Source organism: Peromyscus maniculatus, chromosome 22 (assembly GCF_049852395.1).
Source record: "Peromyscus maniculatus bairdii isolate BWxNUB_F1_BW_parent chromosome 22, HU_Pman_BW_mat_3.1, whole genome shotgun sequence".
Lineage (NCBI taxonomy): Eukaryota > Metazoa > Chordata > Mammalia > Rodentia > Cricetidae > Peromyscus > Peromyscus maniculatus.
In genome coordinates, this window is record NC_134873.1 from 3,951,285 (window position 1) to 3,969,407 (window position 18,123).

Here is an 18,123-nt window from a genome sequence, read left to right on the forward strand (position 1 = left end):
GGCAACGGGTACCTCTGGCATCTGGGCACCTCATGCACAGACCAACACAGACAAATATAACAATTAGAAATCTTAGCCGGGCGTTGGTGGCGCACGCCTTAAATCCCAGCACTCGGAAGGCAAAGGCAGGAGGATCTTTGTGAGTTCAAGGCCAGCCTGGTCTACAGAGCAAGATCCAGGAAATGCGCAAAGCTACGAAGAGAAACCCTGTCTCAAAAACAAAACAAAACAAAACAATTAGAAATCTTAGAAAACCACGAGAAACCTTTCTGGTCTTAGGAACAGTAACAGGGAGGGACTGGTCACTCTGGCTGGGGTGAGCCTCCACTCCCAGCTGGACCGGCTCATGGCGTGTCTTTGGCCCGTGGATGCCCTATCGGGAGTGAATGCTAACACTATTTTTCCCGTGCAGGGTGGCTCAGAACTTGGGTGGCTGAGGCGGGAGACTGTATGTTCCTGGCCAGCCTGAGCTACACACCAAAATGCTGTCTCAGGGAGGGACACACGTGTTTTCTGCCTGGGCTTGCGCATGCCTTGGCACCTTTGGCAGGACTCAAGGTAGGTGACTTTGCCTTCCCCTGCCTCTGTTTCCTCGGGCCTGACCACGTGGTTGGTGTTAATTCCCGATAGCCCCGCCCAGCAGCTGAGCGGACACACTCGGGAGCCTGAGCCGGTGACTTTATTGCGTGCCTTGGAGGATAGGTGTTACACGTGGGACCCCAGATGGTGTTTCATGTGCTACTGCAGTGGTGTTTCATGTGGGGCTCCCATGGAAGATGTTTCACATGGAATCCATGGGCAGGTTTTACATGTAGGGGCCCAGCGGCTGGGTGTTTCACATGGTGGCGTGGGCAGATGTTTGCTTTTGTTCCGTAGGTGGGCAGATGTTCACTGTGGCTCTCGTGGACGGGTGTTGGATGTGGCTCTCATATGGTGCTCCAGTGGTCTAGTGGTTTTGTGTGGCTCCCGTGGGCAGGTGTCCAGGCGCGGCCCTAGTACGCCAGGTGCTGTAAAAGCCAGCAGTGCCTTGGGCAGCGCAGCTGGTAACTATAACCCGGCCATTTACAGGTGATCTCCGTGGTGGACTCGGACATATACTCCAGAGAGGAATCGGAGTGACGGGGGGCCAGCTCGGGCACCGAGCTGCTGCCGGCCAGCTCCGAGGCCTGGCCCTTCTGCCCCTGCTTGTTGTTCTTGGAACCCGCATCCCCTGGATCGCTGCCGGCCTGGTTGTGATCAGGGGACGGGCTGGGCGACCGCGCCCTGGGCGAGCCCTGGTTGGAGACGCTGACGCGCTGTGTGGAGGTGGGTGCGGATGCTGCCGTGGCTGCTGCTGACCGGCCGCTCGGCTGAGCCGATGCTGACGCCTGAGGGTTCTGCTGGTTGGCTCCCATGTGACGGCCTGCTGTCCGAGAAGTTCCTGCGGTCCGGACCCCTGACTGTAAGAACCCCCCGGAGCGCATGGCCGGCTGAGAGGACCCCAAGGAGGTACTGGGCAGCCGGGTACGCTGTGCCGGCCTGGAAGACACACTGCCCCGGCTGTGATGGCCCCGGGCCTTGCTGGGAATCTGGGAGCCGCTGACTGAGCCGGTGGCCAGCTGGCCCCGGGATGCGTTAGTGGAACCTGGGCTGACTGGAGACGGAGACTGCCCGTTCACCGCCCGTGACGGGCTTCCTGTCGGCTTGCTTGGGCTCGAGACTCGGCGCTGATGCCGGGTCTCCGTGTGGGAGTCCAAGGAGGAGTCAGAGGCCTGGGCGTCAGCTGTGTGTTCCTTGTCATTGTCCAGGGGCTCCGCACACAGACTGCCATGGGACCTCACTTGTGCTTCAGGAGCGGGGTCTGACTTGTCTTGGCTGTGGAGAGGAAAGGGATGGTGGTGAGGGCGGATGAGGCTGGCTGGGGAGCCCGTGGGAATGTGCCGTCAGCTCAGCTGCAGAGGCAAGCGGGTCACCCCCTGCTGACATCTGAACACAGACCCACTCTGCTCCTCGGGGGCGCATGCACACACTCGTCCACGGGCACCTGCAGATACGTCCCCAGAGCAGCACGCACCACCATACACAGGCACACAGATGCAGAGCCACACACGACACGCACACAGATGCACAGCCACACACGACAGGCACACAGATGCAGAGCCACACACGACAGGCACACAGATGCAGAGCCACACACGACATGCACACAGATGCACAGGAACCCTGCACAGCCCCTCCTGAGGAATTACATACGGTCCTGTTCCAGAGCGGCTGGGGTTTCCGTTGTTGATGCTGGGGTGACGAGAGCCCGACCCCGAGCTAGGGCCTGCAGTACTGGTTCCCGACAGCCAGGGAGAGAGAGGCACAGTAAGAGAAAAGCGGAGCCATGCAGGGGTGGTCAGGATGCAGGACAGGGGCGAAGCCCGAGTCAGGAGGCTCAGGACAGGCGGGCAGACCAAGGCAATCCGGCCAGAGGGGCAGACAGAGAGGGCCAGCGGAGACCCAGGAGCCAGAGAGGGCGGGGGTGACACCGTCACACCTGTCACCCCAGTACTCAGGAAGGCAAGAAGATGAATATGAAAAGGTCACCCTCAGCTATTTAGTGAGCTAGCCTGGGCTACACGAAATCCTTTCTGTCTCAAAATAAATGAACTCGCCATGTGTGGTGGCACACACCTTTAATCCTAGCTCTCGGGAGGCTTGGATAGGTGGATCTCTATGAGTTCCAGGCCAGCCTGGTCTACAAATGAGATCCTGTCTCAAAACAAACAAACAAACAAAACAACCCAAAGGAAAACAAACAAACAAACCCAGGATCCAGATCCAGCCCATTGGGCATCTACCCCGAGTACACACCGTCCCGAGTTATCCCAGCTGCCACGTCCAACACTCTTCCGCTGAGCTGATTCACGGCGCTGTCTAGAGCCACGTGGTGTTTTAGAAACAGTGGTCGTATGACGCGATGGTACAGTATTAGCGCCCCGTTCCAGGGCCCCGGAGTCATGCAGAATAACAGGAAGGCGCACTGCATGGGGACACAGCACGCTGTCACACAGGGCCCTGCCCCCCCACACGGGGACACAGCACACTGTCACACAGGTCCTGCCCCCCACACCACACTGTCACACAGGGCCTGCCCACCACACCACACTGTCACACAGGCCCTGCCCCCCACACGGGGACACAGCACACTGTCACACGGCCCTGCCCACCACACCACACTGTCACACAGGCCCTGCCCCCCCCCACACGGGGACACAGCACGCTGTCACACAGGGCCCTGCTCCCCCCCACACACACGGGGACACAGCACACTGTCACACAGGCCCTGCCCCCCACACACACGGGGACACAGCACACTGTCACACAGGCCCTGCCCCACACACGGACACAGCACACTGTCACACAGGCCCTGCCCCCCCACACACACGGGGACACAGCACGCTGTCACACAGGGCCCTGCCCCCCACACAGGGACACAGCACACTGTCACACAGGGCCCTGCCCCCCCACACACACACGGGGACACAGCACACTGTCACACAGGCCCTGCCCACCACACCACACTGTCACACAGGCCCTGCCCACCTTGCCCGCGTAGTAGAAAGGGAACCAGAACAGGAGTAGATCGCTGAAGAACTCGACCAGACCGAACAGGGCGTACACCACCCAGTAGGTTAGCCACACAGTGTCGTCTTCCTTGCTTGGGCTCTCGATGGCTTTGACTCTGTGCAGACGGGAATGCACATGGCTACTCGGGTGCTCCCCGGGAACCCCGGAGCCCTCCCCGCCCCGTCCGAGGCCCCGCCCCGCCCGCGGCCCCGCCCCGCCCCGCGCGCGGCCCCGCCCCGTCCCCGCGGCCCCGCCCCGCCCCACCCCGCCCGCGGCCCCGCCCCGCCCCCGGCCCCCGCCCGCACTCACGAAGCATATGCGGGGTATACAAATCCGATGACATTGCACAGTAGAGACGCCCCGTAGCCGAACAGAAGATACAGGCTTAGGAGGGCGAGGGCTCCTGGAAGACAAGGGTGGCCCGCAATGTCCCTGGTGTCGTCTGCAGCCTGCACCTCCTTCCTGGTGACACTCCGGGCAGCGCATCCCGGCTGCTGCCTTGAACCCTGGTCTCATGTCTGCTGTATCCCCCTCATGGGGTGGGAGCGCCCGAGTGCCCCAGAGCTGGCAAGGACCTCATTCAGCTCCAGGCTGGGGCTCGGTTTGGGGTCAAGAGTTCGTTTGTTTGTTTGTTCTTTTTTTCTTTGTCTTTTTCTTTGAGACAGGGTCTCACAATGCAGCCCTGGCTGGCCTCAAACTCACCGAGAGCTGCCTGCTGCCATCTCCCGAGTGCTGGGATTAAAGGTGTGCTCTGCCGCGTTGGCTGGTTTGTTGAAGTTTGTTTGTTTTTTAAGATTGTGTCTTGCTTTGTAGCCCAGACTGGCCTTGGACCCTGGCTCCTCCTATCTCAGCCTCTGGAGTGCTAGTGTGATAGTGTACACACAGAGTACACTTCTATGCCGTGAGTTCAGTGCCAGCCTGGGCTACGTGAATCCATGTCTCAAACCCTGCTACCTAGAGGGTTGATCAGATGCTTTCCATGCGAGCATGGTGACTTGGGCTTGGGCCCCCAGCACATGCCCCAAAAGAAGGCAAACAGGCTTGCTGCACTGTGTCTGCTGCCCCGGCACTTGGCAGAGGGGACAGAGACGAACGGATCCTTGGACCTCATTAGACAGTCACCACAGCAGCAAGCTGCAGGTCCCGGGAAACGCCGTCTCCAGAGAGGGGAGAGTGGCCGGCCAGAGGGTGCAACAGGGAAAGACACTTGCCAAGTAATCGGGGACGCCCGATCTGATGGCTCCAACAACTCGATGGGAGGAGACACACACACACTCACACTCACACACACTCTCACACTCTCACACTCACACACACACCCTCACACACACTCACGAACTCACACACACCACACAGACACACATACACTCACACACACACTCACTCACACACACACAGACACACTCACACACACACACACTCACACTCACACACAGACCCTCACACACACACTCTCACACTCACACACACACACTCACACCCACCCCCCCCCACACACACTCTCTCTCCTTGGTTGTTTGGGGGGCTGTGCTATTCCATGTTCTACAGTCCCACCGATCAGATCTCCACACACTGGAGTGTCCGCGGGCCGGTGAGGCCGGCCCTGTAGCTCCCTCACTGTCCCTTACCACATTCGAGGGAGCGGCCTTCTGGCCATTAAGACATTCTTAGCAATGAAAAGCCTGGGGCTTTGGCTGCCATTGTAAACTTGATGCTAGAAAGGGTCATGGGGGTGGGGGGGCTGGAGAGACGGCTCAGCGGTTAGAGCACTGGCTGCTCTTCCAGAGGTCCTGAGTTCAATTCCCAGCAACCACATGGTGACTCAACCATCTGTAATGGGATCTGGCGCCCTCTTCTGGCCTGCTGGGCCAGATACGTGCAGACAGAACACTGTATACATAATAAATAAATAAATCTTAAATAAAAAAAAAGAAAGAAAGAAAGAAAGAAAGAAAGAGTCATGGGAGAGCTGGGAGCATGTGGGAAGGTGCTGGGGGCCTGGGGCCTTGTGCACTCCCGGGAAGGTCAGAGGTTAGGCTGAGCTGGCAGATGGGAGAGCTTATCTGTGAGAGGGGACCTTTGCCCTCGGGGTAGCTGGGGCCCAGATGTCTCCTCCTTCCTTCCCCCAGACTTATCTGCTGGGACACAGGCTTCTGTGTCTAAGGTCAGGGTACCTGCCCCTCCTTCCACCTGCTCTGGGTCTTATCCTCCAGGACCTGAGGCTGAAGAGGAGGGGGACCCAGGGGGCTAGGGTCACCTTCCCATCACTGCCCTGAGTCTAAGCTGCCCGCCTCATTTCGGGCCTGGGGGCACAGGGTGCCCATTTGGAGCAGCTGAAACCTAAGAATCCATCTCTATTGAGATAAGTGTCCTGAAGCAGGTGGGGGATGCCACCCCGTCTCCCCGTCTCTGGGATTGATGGGGGAAGGGCTGTCCTAGTGTACTGGGCCCTCAATCTCTTTAACTGCAACCTCAGCGGGAGGAGGATAATCGTGGACACCAAGCCCATAGGGCAGGGAGAGGAGACTCAGTGACAGAGGGGCAGGACGTGGAGAGATGGACAGCTTTCCAACACAGCCCTGACCCCTGTGCCTCAGTCTCCTTCCTGGTGACACCCAAGCTGTTCCCCTCCTGGCCACCCCCTCCCCGGGTACTATGATGTAATTTCCCTAGTGATGGGGAAACCCTGATCAGAGGTTGCAGTCTGTACCTGGGGCGCCCTGCACAGTGGGAGTGTCACCCCAAGGAGAGGGACATCCTGGGATCTGGGCACAGATACCAGAAACACACACACACACACAGGGACGGGAGTCCACCCTCCAGCTAGTGAGGAAGTGAGAGAACACAGAACTCTTGGGATCCGTCTGTCTGGAGAAGGGGCTTCATGACCTGGGATACAGGTCACATAGAACCCCCATGGCCTTGCGATTCAGGAAGGGACTTCAGGACAAGGCTGTGGGATTCTGAAGACACAAAAAGGGGGCACATGAAAATCATTTTGGAAAGACACAGGGGCCCTTATCACATTTGCAGAAAGGCCTGAACTAGAATGGACCTACAATTGGGATACTTGGATGGTTCCTCCCCCAGGCTCCCAACCCCCCAAATCCCAGCTGACACCTCAGTTAAACATTGACTCAAAGCTATTGTGTTGCGGCAAGAGGAAGAGGTCAGGGTGCTGGGTCAGTCTCCATGTTCCAGAGATGCATGGACAATTTCTCCATGAGAATATTCGAGAAGGGTTTGGGAACATGCAGTGGACTGAGTGGGGGCGTCCCTTGTTTCTCCACCCACACAGGGGTCAGCTGGGCCACTGGAAAAACCAGACTTGCAGGAACTTGGGGCCTGGTATGCAGCCAGGGCCCCAGGAAGAGGCAGGCTGCACCGCTTCGGAACACTAGGGTGGCCTTTTCCAAAGACCTTGGAGAAAAGGCAGACAAATTAAAGATCCTCTTCTCCAGAATCTAGAATAAGACCCCACAGGCAGGTCAGAGTCCCCAGGCGTCGGGGTCCATGGGGGAACCAGAACATGTTCCCCTTGCATGGATGAGGGCTCAGGACATCTTAGTTTCCTGTTGGACACTCAGCTGTGCACCTCTTCCCAGGCAGGATGGGACCCTAGAGTCAGGTCCGGGTGCCTAGACCCTCAGGCCTTTCGCCAGGTCCCTCAGGGACCTGAGATAAGCAATCCTTCCAGGTCTGAGTCTTTACGGCCTTGCAGAGGCCCTCAGGGACCAGGTAGGTCAGAGTCGCCAGGACCTCACGACGCCTAAACAAGGACTCGGGATGTGAGTCCCTTTTAGGGATACCGCAGCTAGCTCTGAGCTCCCAGAGCCTCCCACAACCCGTCGGGAGACCTAAGACGGGAACCGCTCCCAGGGCGAGGGCACCCAAGCCTTCACGGTGCCCGTCCGGTCCTTGGGCCATGGCCCCCTTTCCAGGGATGGAACCCAGGAGCCAGGTCTGGGTTCCCGGGGCCCCCTGGAACCCGTCTAGGACCCGCGACGCGCGCCCTTGCCAGGGATGGGACCCAGGACCTCACGGCGCCCGTCGGCGACCCGCGACGTGCACCCCTCTTCCAGGCTCACCCACGGCGAGATACCGCTTCTCTACACCGGTCCTGGCTTCGAGCGCCCCGAGCGCTTCGGTGGCAACGTTCTTCTGTTCTAGAAAACGCTCGAAGCGCTGGCGCAGACCGTCCATGGCAGCGGCGGGCGCGGGGCAGCCCGCTCAAGCACACCCGCAGCCTCGCGCACCGGCCGCCCCGAGAGCGCACGGCCCTGACCGCCCGCGCACCGCCCGGCCCCGCCCCCGGCCCGCTGCTTTCAGCCCCCCGCCCTGGCTCCGCCCCCGGCTCCCGGCTCTGGCCAATGGGAGGGCAAGGCGGACAAAGGAGGTGGGGCCTGCCCCGTCTCCCCCGCCGCATGGCCCTCTGGCCAGGGTGGAGGCCGGCGGAGCCTCGAGGAGGCCGGAGGGGGCGGGGCGCCAGGCTTCCGGTGCGTTGATTGGTCAGGAGGGAGTGGCACGGTACTGATTGGACAAGCCGTTGATTATTGACGGTGAGCGGTTAAAAGTGGGTGGAGCTAGCCGAGGAACAGGTGGGAGGTGCCCGGTTAGGGCCAGTGCTGATTGGACAGGCTAGAGAAGGCGGGGTTGATCACAAAGGAGGCGGGACTACGGTGGGAAAGAACGATGCTGATTGGAAGACCTGGGGAGGCCGGGCTGACTCTCGGAGGAGGGGCATAGAGGAAAGTGGGGGGAGCCAAATAGAAGGTGGAGGGTGCCCCTGTGATCTTGAACCTGCTCCTAAGGGCCAAATAGAGGGGTTGTCCTTGTATAAGTGGGGAAACTGAGGCCCCCGACAGCTTAGGTCTGTGTGGATGTCTCTCCATGCGGGATATCGCCACCCCTCATGGGTAGGGGGGAAAGAGGAAGCCGCAGGGCCCCTTGGGAGTTGAAAGCTTCAGGGTTGCTATGGTGTCCGGGATGGGGTGGCTTCCGGAGGCCCCGCCCCCCGCCCCGCCCCCCGCTATGCGGCCCTCCCCGACTGCGCTGTGGCTGGGTCTGGCCTCGGCTTTGGCCCTGCAGGCTGTGGGGTGGGCCTCAGCCCGGGCCCCTATCTATGTCAGCAGCTGGGCCGTGCGGGTGACCAAAGGTTACCAGGAGGCTGAGCGCCTGGCACGTAAATTTGGCTTCGTCAACCTGGGACAGGTGGGTGGGACCTGGATGGACGGGACACGGGGTGGGGACCTGGAGGGCCCGGACAGGTGGGGGGGGTCCCTCGGGTATGAAGAAGGCGTCTGCGTGCCCCCCCCCCGTGTTCAGTTTGGGACCCCGCCGCGGAAACTGGACTCCGTCCTCGGGGACTCTGTCCAAGGAGCAAGGTCCCAGCCGATGCCCCTGTCCGTCCCATTTCCAGATCTTCCCTGACGACCTGTATTTCCATCTACGGCACCGGGGTGTGGCCCAGCAGTCCCTGACCCCGCACTGGGGCCACCGTCTGCGCCTGAAGAAAGAGCCCAAGGTGAGTGAGCCCATGGCTGCGATCGAAGGAGAACCAGCCGCCTTCCGTCAGTCTGGTTCTTGCTATGAGAGAGGCCTGTCGGTTTGCGAGGGGGGGCCTGCCTGGGGAAGTCATGGATGAGCATGGCATCTCCACAACATGGCACTGGGGGGGGGGGGTCTTACTGGTGGGCCCCGCGCCGCTTCTCAAGGATGGACGTCCTCGGGCACTGCTCCTTTCCCGCTCCAAGCCCTGAGATGTAGGGAAGGGAACTGGTCCATTTCAACACCCCGGGACACTGTGCCCCAGGCGAGAATCAGTGAGTGTGCAGCTGAATCGGGAGGGAGCAGAGCCCATGGTGTTGGGGAACTTCTCTAAGCACATCCACAACGGGCCAGGCCTCCCTTAGGAACAGCTCTTAGCAAGGAACCGGCATGGGGTCGTGTGGCCACAGTGGGTCACAAGATGCACTCAGGAGGTGCTCACCTTCAGCATCAGGAACTGTCTTAGTTACTGTGCTACTGCTGTGACAAAAAACGCCACGATCAAGGCAACTTATAGAAAGAAGAGTTTATTGGAGCGCACAGCGTCAGAGGGCGAGTCCGTGAACCCCACGGCGGGGAGCGTGGCAGCAGGCTGGCACGCTGGCACGCTGGGGCAGTGGCTGTGAGCTGACATCCACAAGGAGGAAGCAAAGAGCCCTCGGGGAGACTGACCTCAAGGCCTTCCACCCGCCTCCCAGTGCCACGCCTTCGCCAACAAGGCCACAGCTTCTAGTCCTTCCTAAACCACTGGGCACCAAGCATTCCAACAGAAGAGTCCTTCCAACCACCACAGGGACTGTCTTCAGAGCCAAACCCCGAGGAAAGGGGGAAGACCAACAGGAGGAGGAGGAAGGGGGAGAGAGAGTGTGGAGCGAACGAGAGAGGAGATGAGACGAATGGGTGGATGGAGAAGGGGACCTGAGCTGGTTTTGACTGGCAGAACAGCACACATGAAGGTCCTGGGGTGAAAGAGAATGCATGAGCTCGTTCCTGGTTGCTGGCTGTAGCTGAGTGAGGAGCAGGCTGACTGCTGAAGGCCAGTGGGGCGATAGGTGTGGTGATGGTGGACCAAGGGGGAGGTGACAGGGCCTAGGGCTCGGGGGGGGGGGGGGGGGGGAGGAAGCACTTGCTCAGCAAGCAGGCAGTCCTGGGGTCCGCACAGTGAGCAGGCGGAAGAGCACACGCTCGTCGTCAGAGACAGAGTTTGAGGCCGCTGGGCCCTATCTCAGAAAACAGAGGTAGAGGCAGAGAGCCAGGGAGTCGGCTCGGAGGTAAAGATGCCTGCGGCCCGGCTGGCTGAGCTCAGGTCCCAGGATCTACATAGTGGAAGGAGAAACTGACTCCCCCGTTACATTTTTAAAAATGCAAACACTTTTTAATCTGTATCTCTTTTGATTGACATTAGTGTTTGTCCTGCTTGTCTGTACATGGACCACATGCTCGCAGGTGCCGAGGGGGTCAGAAGAGGGCACGAGAGCTACTTGGAATTTGTCCCTGATGGTTGTGAGCCGCCATGTAGATCCCTGCAAGAGCGGCCAGTGCTCTTAATCACTGAACCACCTCTCCAGCCACACGTGCGCGCATGCGCGCACACACACACACACACACACACACAGACACACATACACAGACACACACACACAGACACACACATGCACACAGACACACAGACACACACACAGACAGACACAACACACACACACAGACACACGCACGCACACACGAGAGAGAGAGAGAGAGAGAGAGAGAGAGAGAGAGAGAGAGAGAGAGAGGACACATGTAAAACAAGTGGGAAGAGCAGACACACGGAGGTGGTGGAAGTTGTGTGGCCTGGGACCAGGGGTGTCCTGACCCAGAAAGAGTGTTGGAGCGGGGGGTGTTCAAAGTGCTGCTGGGCTGGGAGTCGGGGGACACACCTTTGACCCCAGCATTCCAAAGGCAGCCAGCTTAGTCTACACAGTGAGTTCCAGGCCCGTCAGGGCTACACAGTGTGACCCTGTCTCAAAAGAAAAATCTAGTGCCGTGGGAGGGAGCCAGCAGGACTTGGCGAGAAGGATCTGGAACAAGGACAGAGGAATAGGGTTGGGACCAGAAGAGCCACACTGGTCCCCAGCAGCTTCACTCATGCATCCTCAGGCCTCAGCGGTCTCTGAGAACACAGCTTGAGGATCGTGGGCGACCCAAAGAGCAGTCCAAGCTAACATTCCTATCTCTTCAGAAGGACGGCCATGGAGTCCCACAGCCTCCCGCCCACATTCCCACCCCCTGGAGGCAGTGGCCGTCCAGCCCGTGTCCCTCCCTCTGCAGGTACAGTGGTTTGAGCAACAGACTCTGAGGCGGCGGGTGAAGCGCTCCCTGGTGGTGCCCACAGACCCCTGGTTTTCCAAGCAATGGTACATGGTGAGCGCTTGGGCTGGACTGGGGGGGGGGCAGGGGAGGGCACCAGCCTGAGCACCACTGACCTAGGTTCCTCTTCGTTTGCCATAGAACAATGAGATACAGCCAGATCTCAATATCCTGAAGGTCTGGAACCAGGGACTGACCGGCCGGGGAGTGGTGGTCTCCATCTTGGATGACGGCATTGAGAAGGACCACCCGGACCTCTGGGCTAATTATGTGAGTCCTTGGGCTAGAGTTCAGAGGTTAGAGCACTGGCTGCTCTTCCAGAGGTCCTGAGTTCAATTCCCAGCACCCACATGGTGGCTCACAGCCATCTGTGATGAGATCTGGCGCCCTCTTCTGGCCTGCAGGCAAAACACTATGTACATAAATAAATAAGTCTTTTATTTTTTGGGGGGAGGGGGTTGAGGCAGGGTTTCTCTGTGCAGCCCTGGCTGTCCTGGAACTCATTCTGTAGACCACGCTGGCCTCCAACTCACAGAGATCCGCCTGCCTCTGCCTCCCCAGTGTTGGGGTTAAAGGCGCGCACCACCACCGCCCAGCTAAATAAATAAATCTTTTAAAAAAAATTATGTGAGTCCTCCCGGGACCCCCAGTTCCATCCCCTCATCCCTGTCTCTCTTTCCCTGCTCGCCTTCCAGGACCCTCTGGCCAGCTATGACTTCAATGACTATGACCCAGATCCCCAGCCCCGCTACACACCCAGCGATGAGAACCGGTGAGTTGGTGCCGCGGTATCTCCCCGGGCCTGCAGAAATGCCATGCCAAGGTGGGCCGTGACACATGGCTGTCTGCTTTCCCCCTTGCCCGGAAACAGGCATGGGACCCGCTGCGCAGGGGAGGTGTCTGCCACAGCTAACAACGGCTTCTGTGGCGCTGGTGTGGCCTTCAATGCCAGGATTGGAGGTACCAGGGGTGGAGGCCGGGGGACGCTAGGATAAGCTTGACCAGTGGAAGAACGCTACTCCCACCCCCTTCCCGTTCCCACCACTGGGCGGTGCCAGGCCCCAGGCTGAGGGCGACTGAAAGGTGGCGGCGGGGAGGTGGCCGGGAAGGGCAACCAGCGCGGGCGCTGGTGCAAGGCCCACGCCCACCCGCGCAGGCGTGCGCATGTTGGACGGAACCATCACGGACATCGTGGAGGCACAGTCCCTCAGCCTGCAGCCGCAACACATACACATCTACAGCGCCAGCTGGGGGCCCGAGGATGACGGTCGCACGGTGGACGGACCGGGCATACTCACTCGGGAGGCCTTCAGGCGAGGCGTGACCAAGGTGCCCAGGGCGCGCGCGCACCCTGGGCGGAGGGGACCAGGCCCCGAGCCTGGAGGGCTGACCGCGTTCCGGGTCACTCTCCACCCAGGGCCGCCAAGGGCTGGGCACACTGTTCATCTGGGCCTCGGGAAACGGCGGCCTCCACTACGACAACTGCAATTGTGATGGCTACACCAACAGCATCCACACGCTGTCCGTGGGCAGCACCACGCGGCAGGGCCGGGTGCCCTGGTACAGCGAGGCCTGCGCCTCCACCTTCACCACCACCTTCAGCAGCGGGGTGGCCATCGACCCTCAGATCGTGAGCACCCGGCCAGCCCGCCCCGCAGGGACCAGACCCCGCCCCGCAGGGACCAGACCCCGCCCCGCAGGCCCCGCCCCGCCCCGCAGGGACCGGACCCCGCCCCCGCAGGGACCAGACCCCGCCCCGCAGGGACCAGACCCCGCCCCGCAGGGACCAGACCCCGCCCCGCAGGGACCGGACCCCGCCCCGCAGGGACCAGGCCCCGCCCCGCAGGGACCGGACCCCGCCCCGCAAGGACCAGGCCCCGCCCCGCAGGGACCAGACCCCGCCCCGCAGGGACCAGACCCCGCCCCGCAGGGCCCGGACCCGCAGGAACCAGACCCCGCCCCGCAGGGACCGGACCCCCCGCTCGGCCCTGCAGGCCCCGCCCCCGCAGGGATCAGACCGCCCCGCCCCACAGGGACCGGACCCCGCCCCGCCCCGCAGGCACCAGGCCCCGCCCCGTAGGCCCCGTCCCCGCAAGGACCAGACCCCGCCCCACCCCGCAGGCCCCGCCCCCTCAAGGACCAGGCCCCGCCCCCGTAGGGACCAGACCCCGCCCCGCAGGGACCGGACCCCGCCCCTCGTGCGCCTTCCCCGCCCCGCCCCGCAGCCCCTCCGGCTCTTCCAAACCTAGACGCAACCACCTCGGCCACTTGGCAACGCCGCTCTGCCTCACGGGCAAGATCCGCGCCAGGGCCGGCCACCTGTGTCCCCGCCACCCGTGTCCCCGCCGCCCGTGTCCCCGCCACCCGTGTCCCTGCCACCTGTGTCCCTGCCACCTGTGTCCCTGCCACCCGTGTCCCCGCCGCCCGTGTCCCCGCCACCCGTGTCCCCGCCACCCGTGTCCCCGCCGCCCGTGTCCCCGCCGCCCGTGTCCCCGCCGCCCGTGTCCCCGCCACCCGTGTCCCCGCCGCCCGTGTCCCTGCCGCCCGTGTCCCCGCCGCCCGTGTCCCCGCCACCCGTGTCCCCGCCACCTGCAGACCCTGCTTCTGCTGGGCTGGTTGAGGTCCCCACCCACACGAACACACACACACACACACACCACACACGTACACACACACACACACCACACATCACACACACACACACACACACACCACGCCTGCCGGCTCCCAGGTCTCCCCACACACACGAGACACGGCCCCTACCACTTCTCTCTCGAGGCTGAGGCCTGGCGACCCAGCTCGTCTGTCCCCGATAGTACCAGGGCCCGAGTCTCCGTCTTCCTTGGCACTTTTTTTTTTTTTTTTTTGGTTTTTCTAGACAGGGTTTCTCTGTGCAGCCCTGGCTGTCCTGGATCTCACTCTGTAGCCCAGGCTGGCCTCGAACTCACAGAGATCCGCCTGCCTCTGCCTCCCCAGGCCTGGGATTAAAGGCGCGCACCGCCGCCCGGCCTGGTCTTGGTACTTTTTAGATGTAGGGCCGTGTCATTTTGAACGCAGTCCTCAGTGGTTTTGGAGCCCAGTCCTTAGCAGTTTTAGACCTCAGCACTTCGTAATGGTTGAGCTCAGTCCTCAGTACTTGCTAAACTTAGTCCTTAGTATTCACCACGTAGACCAGGGCAGCCTGGAAGTCACAGCGACGCCTGCCTCCGCCCCACGAGTGCTGGGGTTGAACGCCTGCATCACCAGGCCTGGGGCTTTTAGTACCTTTCGAGCTTAGTCCTCGGTGCCTTCATACCTAGCTCAATCCTCAGCACTTTGTGGACTTAGTCCCTAGTACCTTCCAAACGAGTCCTCGCCTGGGCCGCGCCCTGGGCTCAAGGTCCGTCTGTCCCCAGGTCACCACGGACCTGCACCACCAGTGCACAGACAAGCACACGGGCACCTCGGCCTCCGCGCCCCTGGCCGCTGGCATGATCGCGCTGGCTCTGGAGGCCAAGTAGGTGACCTGGGGCCCCGCCCACCTCCCCGCCCCCACGGGCGGCGCCCGGCTCACCCGCCCTCGCCCCCCCAGCCCGCTCCTGACCTGGAGGGACCTGCAGCACCTGGTGGTCCGCGCGTCCAGGCCGGCGCAGCTGCAGGCGGAGGACTGGAGGATCAACGGCGTGGGGCGCCAAGGTGCGGCGGGGCCAGGCAGGGGACCGGGGAGCCGTGCGCGCAGGGCGAGTGACGGTTCCCCTCCCGTGCAGTGAGCCACCACTACGGCTACGGGCTGCTGGACGCGGGGCTCCTGGTGGACCTGGCTCGCGTGTGGCTGCCCACGCAGCCGCAGAAGAAATGTGTCATTCGGGTGGTGCACACCCCCACGTGAGGGAGGCCCCGCCCCGCCCCGCCGGGGAGGGTCCAGCCACGCCCGCTGGAGGGAGGCCCCGCCCACACCCCAGGAGGCAGGTCCAGGTCTCCACCCTGCACGTTGTTGCAGCCTCCCCTACCTCCCCACCCTAGTCCAAGGCAGGGAAGATGCCCCGAAGCCTCAGTTTACCCATCTGAGGAAGGAGAGTGCCCTCAGGCCCTCGGACCCCCAGACCCGCCTCCCGGCGCCACCCGGCCCACGGCAGGCCCACAGGACCGTCCTCACCTTACCAGCTCCATCCTGCCCCGGATGCTGGTGTCGAAGAACGTGTCTGCGTGCTCCTACGGCTCGCACCGCCTCATCCGCTCGCTGGAGCACGTGCAGGTGCAGCTGTCCCTCTCCTACAGCCGCCGCGGGGACCTGGAGATCTCCCTCACCAGCCCCATGGGCACGCGCTCCACGCTTGTGGCCATCAGGTGTGAGGTCCTCCGGGTGGCCCTGTGGGCGAGGGCAGCCCTGCCCGGCCGCTGCAGGCACCCCAGCGGGTGGGCCCGAGAGGACGCGTGTTAAACGCCACCGCCCTGTGTCTCCCGTGTCGCCCGCCGGCCACAGACCCTTGGATATCAGCGGCCAAGGCTACAACAACTGGATCTTCATGTCCACCCACTACTGGGATGAGGACCCGCAGGGCCTGTGGACCCTGGGCCTGGAGAACAAGGGCTACTACTTTAACACAGGTGAGAGCTGGCTGCCGCTGCTGGGATGCGGGATGCGGGCTGCAGGGCTGCTGGGATGCGGGATGCAAGGCTGCGGGCTGGGGCTGCAGGGCTGCTGGGATGCGGGATGCAAGGCTGCGGGCTGCAAGGCTGCAGGCTGCAGGGATGCTGGGCTGCAGGGATGCTGGGCTGCGGGATGCAGGGCTGCAGGGCTGTGGGATGCGGGATGCAGGGCTGCAGGGCTGTGGTATGAGGGAGGCAGGGCTGTGTGCTGCGTGCTGCAGGGCTGGGGACCCTCCCTGTTGTAGTTGACTCACAACCACAGAGGGTCCCAGGGGTTTTCTTGGAGAGACCCTGCAACAGTTACTTTAGCACACAGTAGGTGTTTTTACCCGAGGAAGGTGGGTCCCAGACACTGGTGCACAGTAGGTGTACAGTTACGGGGAAACATGGGGGAGGAGGACCTGACTACTGGAACACAGTAGGTGTAGTGCCGTTACCTGAAGGAAGTGGGTGGGGGGCAGTCTGAGCACAGTGGCACACAGTAGGTGCAATCACCTGAGGAAGGGAGGGGAGTCTGGCCATCGGTACACAGTAGGTGTGCAACAACCTGGGAGAATCATGGGGGTGGTCTGACCAGTGGTGAACAATAAGGAATTAACTACCTGAGGGATAAGATGAGGTCTGGCCACCAGCACACAGTAGGTGCACTGACCCTTGGGAAGTGGGGGCCTCCGGCCACCAGCACACAGTAGGTGTGTAGCCGCCAGGCTCAGTTGATATGGGGCCCTGGGTGGGAGCCACTGAGGTTGGCTACAGAGCCTGGCAGGCCACCGACAGCCTGCCCCCTGGTGCCCACCACGACCCCTGCCCAGGAACTCTGTTCTACTACACGCTGCTGCTGTACGGGACGGGCGAGGACATGACAGCGCGGCCCCAGGGCCCCCAGGTGACCAGCCGCGCGCGCGTGCGTGCAGAGGGACACAGAGGGGCTGTGCCAGGGTGAGTGGCCGCAGCGCATGGTCACTTGTCGGGGGAGGAGGCGCAGCGGCCCGGGATGGGTGGGCGGGCACTGGCTGTCCCCTCCACGGCAGCCTCACCCCATTCCCATTCTGTCTCTGTACAGAAAGCCATGTTCCCCCCGCCGGCCTGGCCTGGCTCTGCCTCCTCTCCGGCCGGCAGCGGTGGCTCCACAGCCACACAGAGCAGCCAGTGACCGAGGGACAGGCCAGCTGTCACCCTCCTGTTACACCTGCTGGGGCGGCCTGACCAGCGACTGCACTGCCTGTCCCCTGTCCGTCCCTAGTGCTGGATGAGCCCCAGGGCTCCTCCAAGGCCTGCCATCTCCGGCGGCCACCCCGGCTACCAGTCCCGGGCCATGGCGCTGGCCCAGCTGGCAGAGCCTTCAGGAGACCCCTCTGGGCTTGAGGAAGGCCCACCCACCCCAGGCTAGACGCCCCAATGCCCGACCGAGACCCTGAAGGCTGGGGAGGCAGAGATGCCTGACTCAAAGGACGGAAGGGCGGTACCCCAAGGCCCCGCTCCCAGGCTGGAACAGGACCCTGCCCCCAGAAGGCCCTGGCAGATCATCGGGCGGCCACTGCGTGGGCCACGGCTGCTCCTGGTGGAAGAGGTGTCTTCTTACTGGTTTTGGAGCAGGACTGGGGTGCAGTGGGCAGAGGTCAGACCACAGCCACCCACCATCTGTCCCTGCCCTGCCCTGGGTCTGACCTCATAGTTGGTAAATAAAAGTTAAATGGATGTCCAGTCTGTGGTGTCCTTCAGGGCGGGGTGTGCCCAGCAAGGCCTGGGCCAAAGTACCATCCACCCTGTCCCGTCCATCCGCGCCGAACTACCGCACACCATGGACAGGGAGCTCGTTTCCACTTGCATTGTAGCCTGCAGGGCTACAACGGGTTCTCACCACCCTAAGGAGGGAATGTAGGGACAGGAGACACAAAGGAAACACACCAAGTCTAGATTCTGATCAAGGTGCAGCTTTATTTCTCTTCCAGAAAGGTTTATATAGTTCCGCAGGGTGGGGGGAGCAAGAAGCTGTCATCTGCATAAGGT

General features: G+C 61.9%; 2 protein-coding genes across 4 annotated transcripts; one reads left to right on the forward strand and one right to left on the reverse strand.

Annotated features, from left to right (window-relative positions):
- Positions 1-663: 663 nt before the first annotated feature.
- On the reverse strand, positions 664-7,900 carry Reep6 (receptor accessory protein 6). Of its 3 annotated transcripts, none has more exons than XM_042267176.2 (6): positions 7,680-7,900; positions 3,901-3,994; positions 3,568-3,706; positions 2,836-3,004; positions 2,229-2,313; positions 664-1,854 (listed from the first exon to the last, which is right to left on the reverse strand). In XM_042267176.2, exons 1-6 carry the CDS (start codon positions 7,792-7,794, stop codon positions 993-995), a joined length of 1,464 nt encoding a protein of 487 aa, XP_042123110.1. In that variant the 5' UTR covers positions 7,795-7,900; the 3' UTR covers positions 664-992. The 3 variants fall into 3 exon arrangements, with proteins under 3 accessions (XP_042123110.1, XP_006978246.1, XP_006978247.1); XM_006978184.4 differs by having other exon boundaries at positions 2,233-2,313; positions 7,680-7,899; XM_006978185.4 differs by lacking the exon at positions 2,229-2,313 and having other exon boundaries at positions 7,680-7,899.
- Positions 7,901-8,432: 532 nt separating this feature from the next.
- On the forward strand, positions 8,433-17,811 carry Pcsk4 (proprotein convertase subtilisin/kexin type 4). The gene is given in 16 exon segments (XM_076558818.1): positions 8,433-8,802; positions 9,011-9,115; positions 11,446-11,538; positions 11,626-11,754; positions 12,180-12,256; positions 12,356-12,444; positions 12,641-12,813; positions 12,902-13,114; positions 14,880-14,980; positions 15,056-15,159; positions 15,231-15,348; positions 15,628-15,810; positions 15,947-16,071; positions 16,926-17,010; positions 17,012-17,052; positions 17,177-17,811. Coding segments are annotated over 16 exon segments (2,016 nt in total). The 5' UTR covers positions 8,433-8,565; the 3' UTR covers positions 17,320-17,811.
- Positions 17,812-18,123: the final 312 nt, after the last annotated feature.

Excerpts from the sequence above, each read along its gene's own strand:
- Reep6 (XM_042267176.2), bottom strand. The coding sequence starts at position 7,794 with ATGGACGGTCTGCGCCAGCGCTTCGAGCGTTTTCTAGAACAGAAGAAC. Across the intron at positions 3,995-7,679 it reads GAAGCGGTATCTCGCCGTGG|GAGCCCTCGCCCTCCTAAGC; the intron begins GTGAGCCTGGAA and ends CTTGTCTTCCAG. Across the intron at positions 1,855-2,228 it reads GCTCTGGAACAGGACCGTAT|CCAAGACAAGTCAGACCCCG; the intron begins GTAATTCCTCAG and ends TCCTCTCCACAG.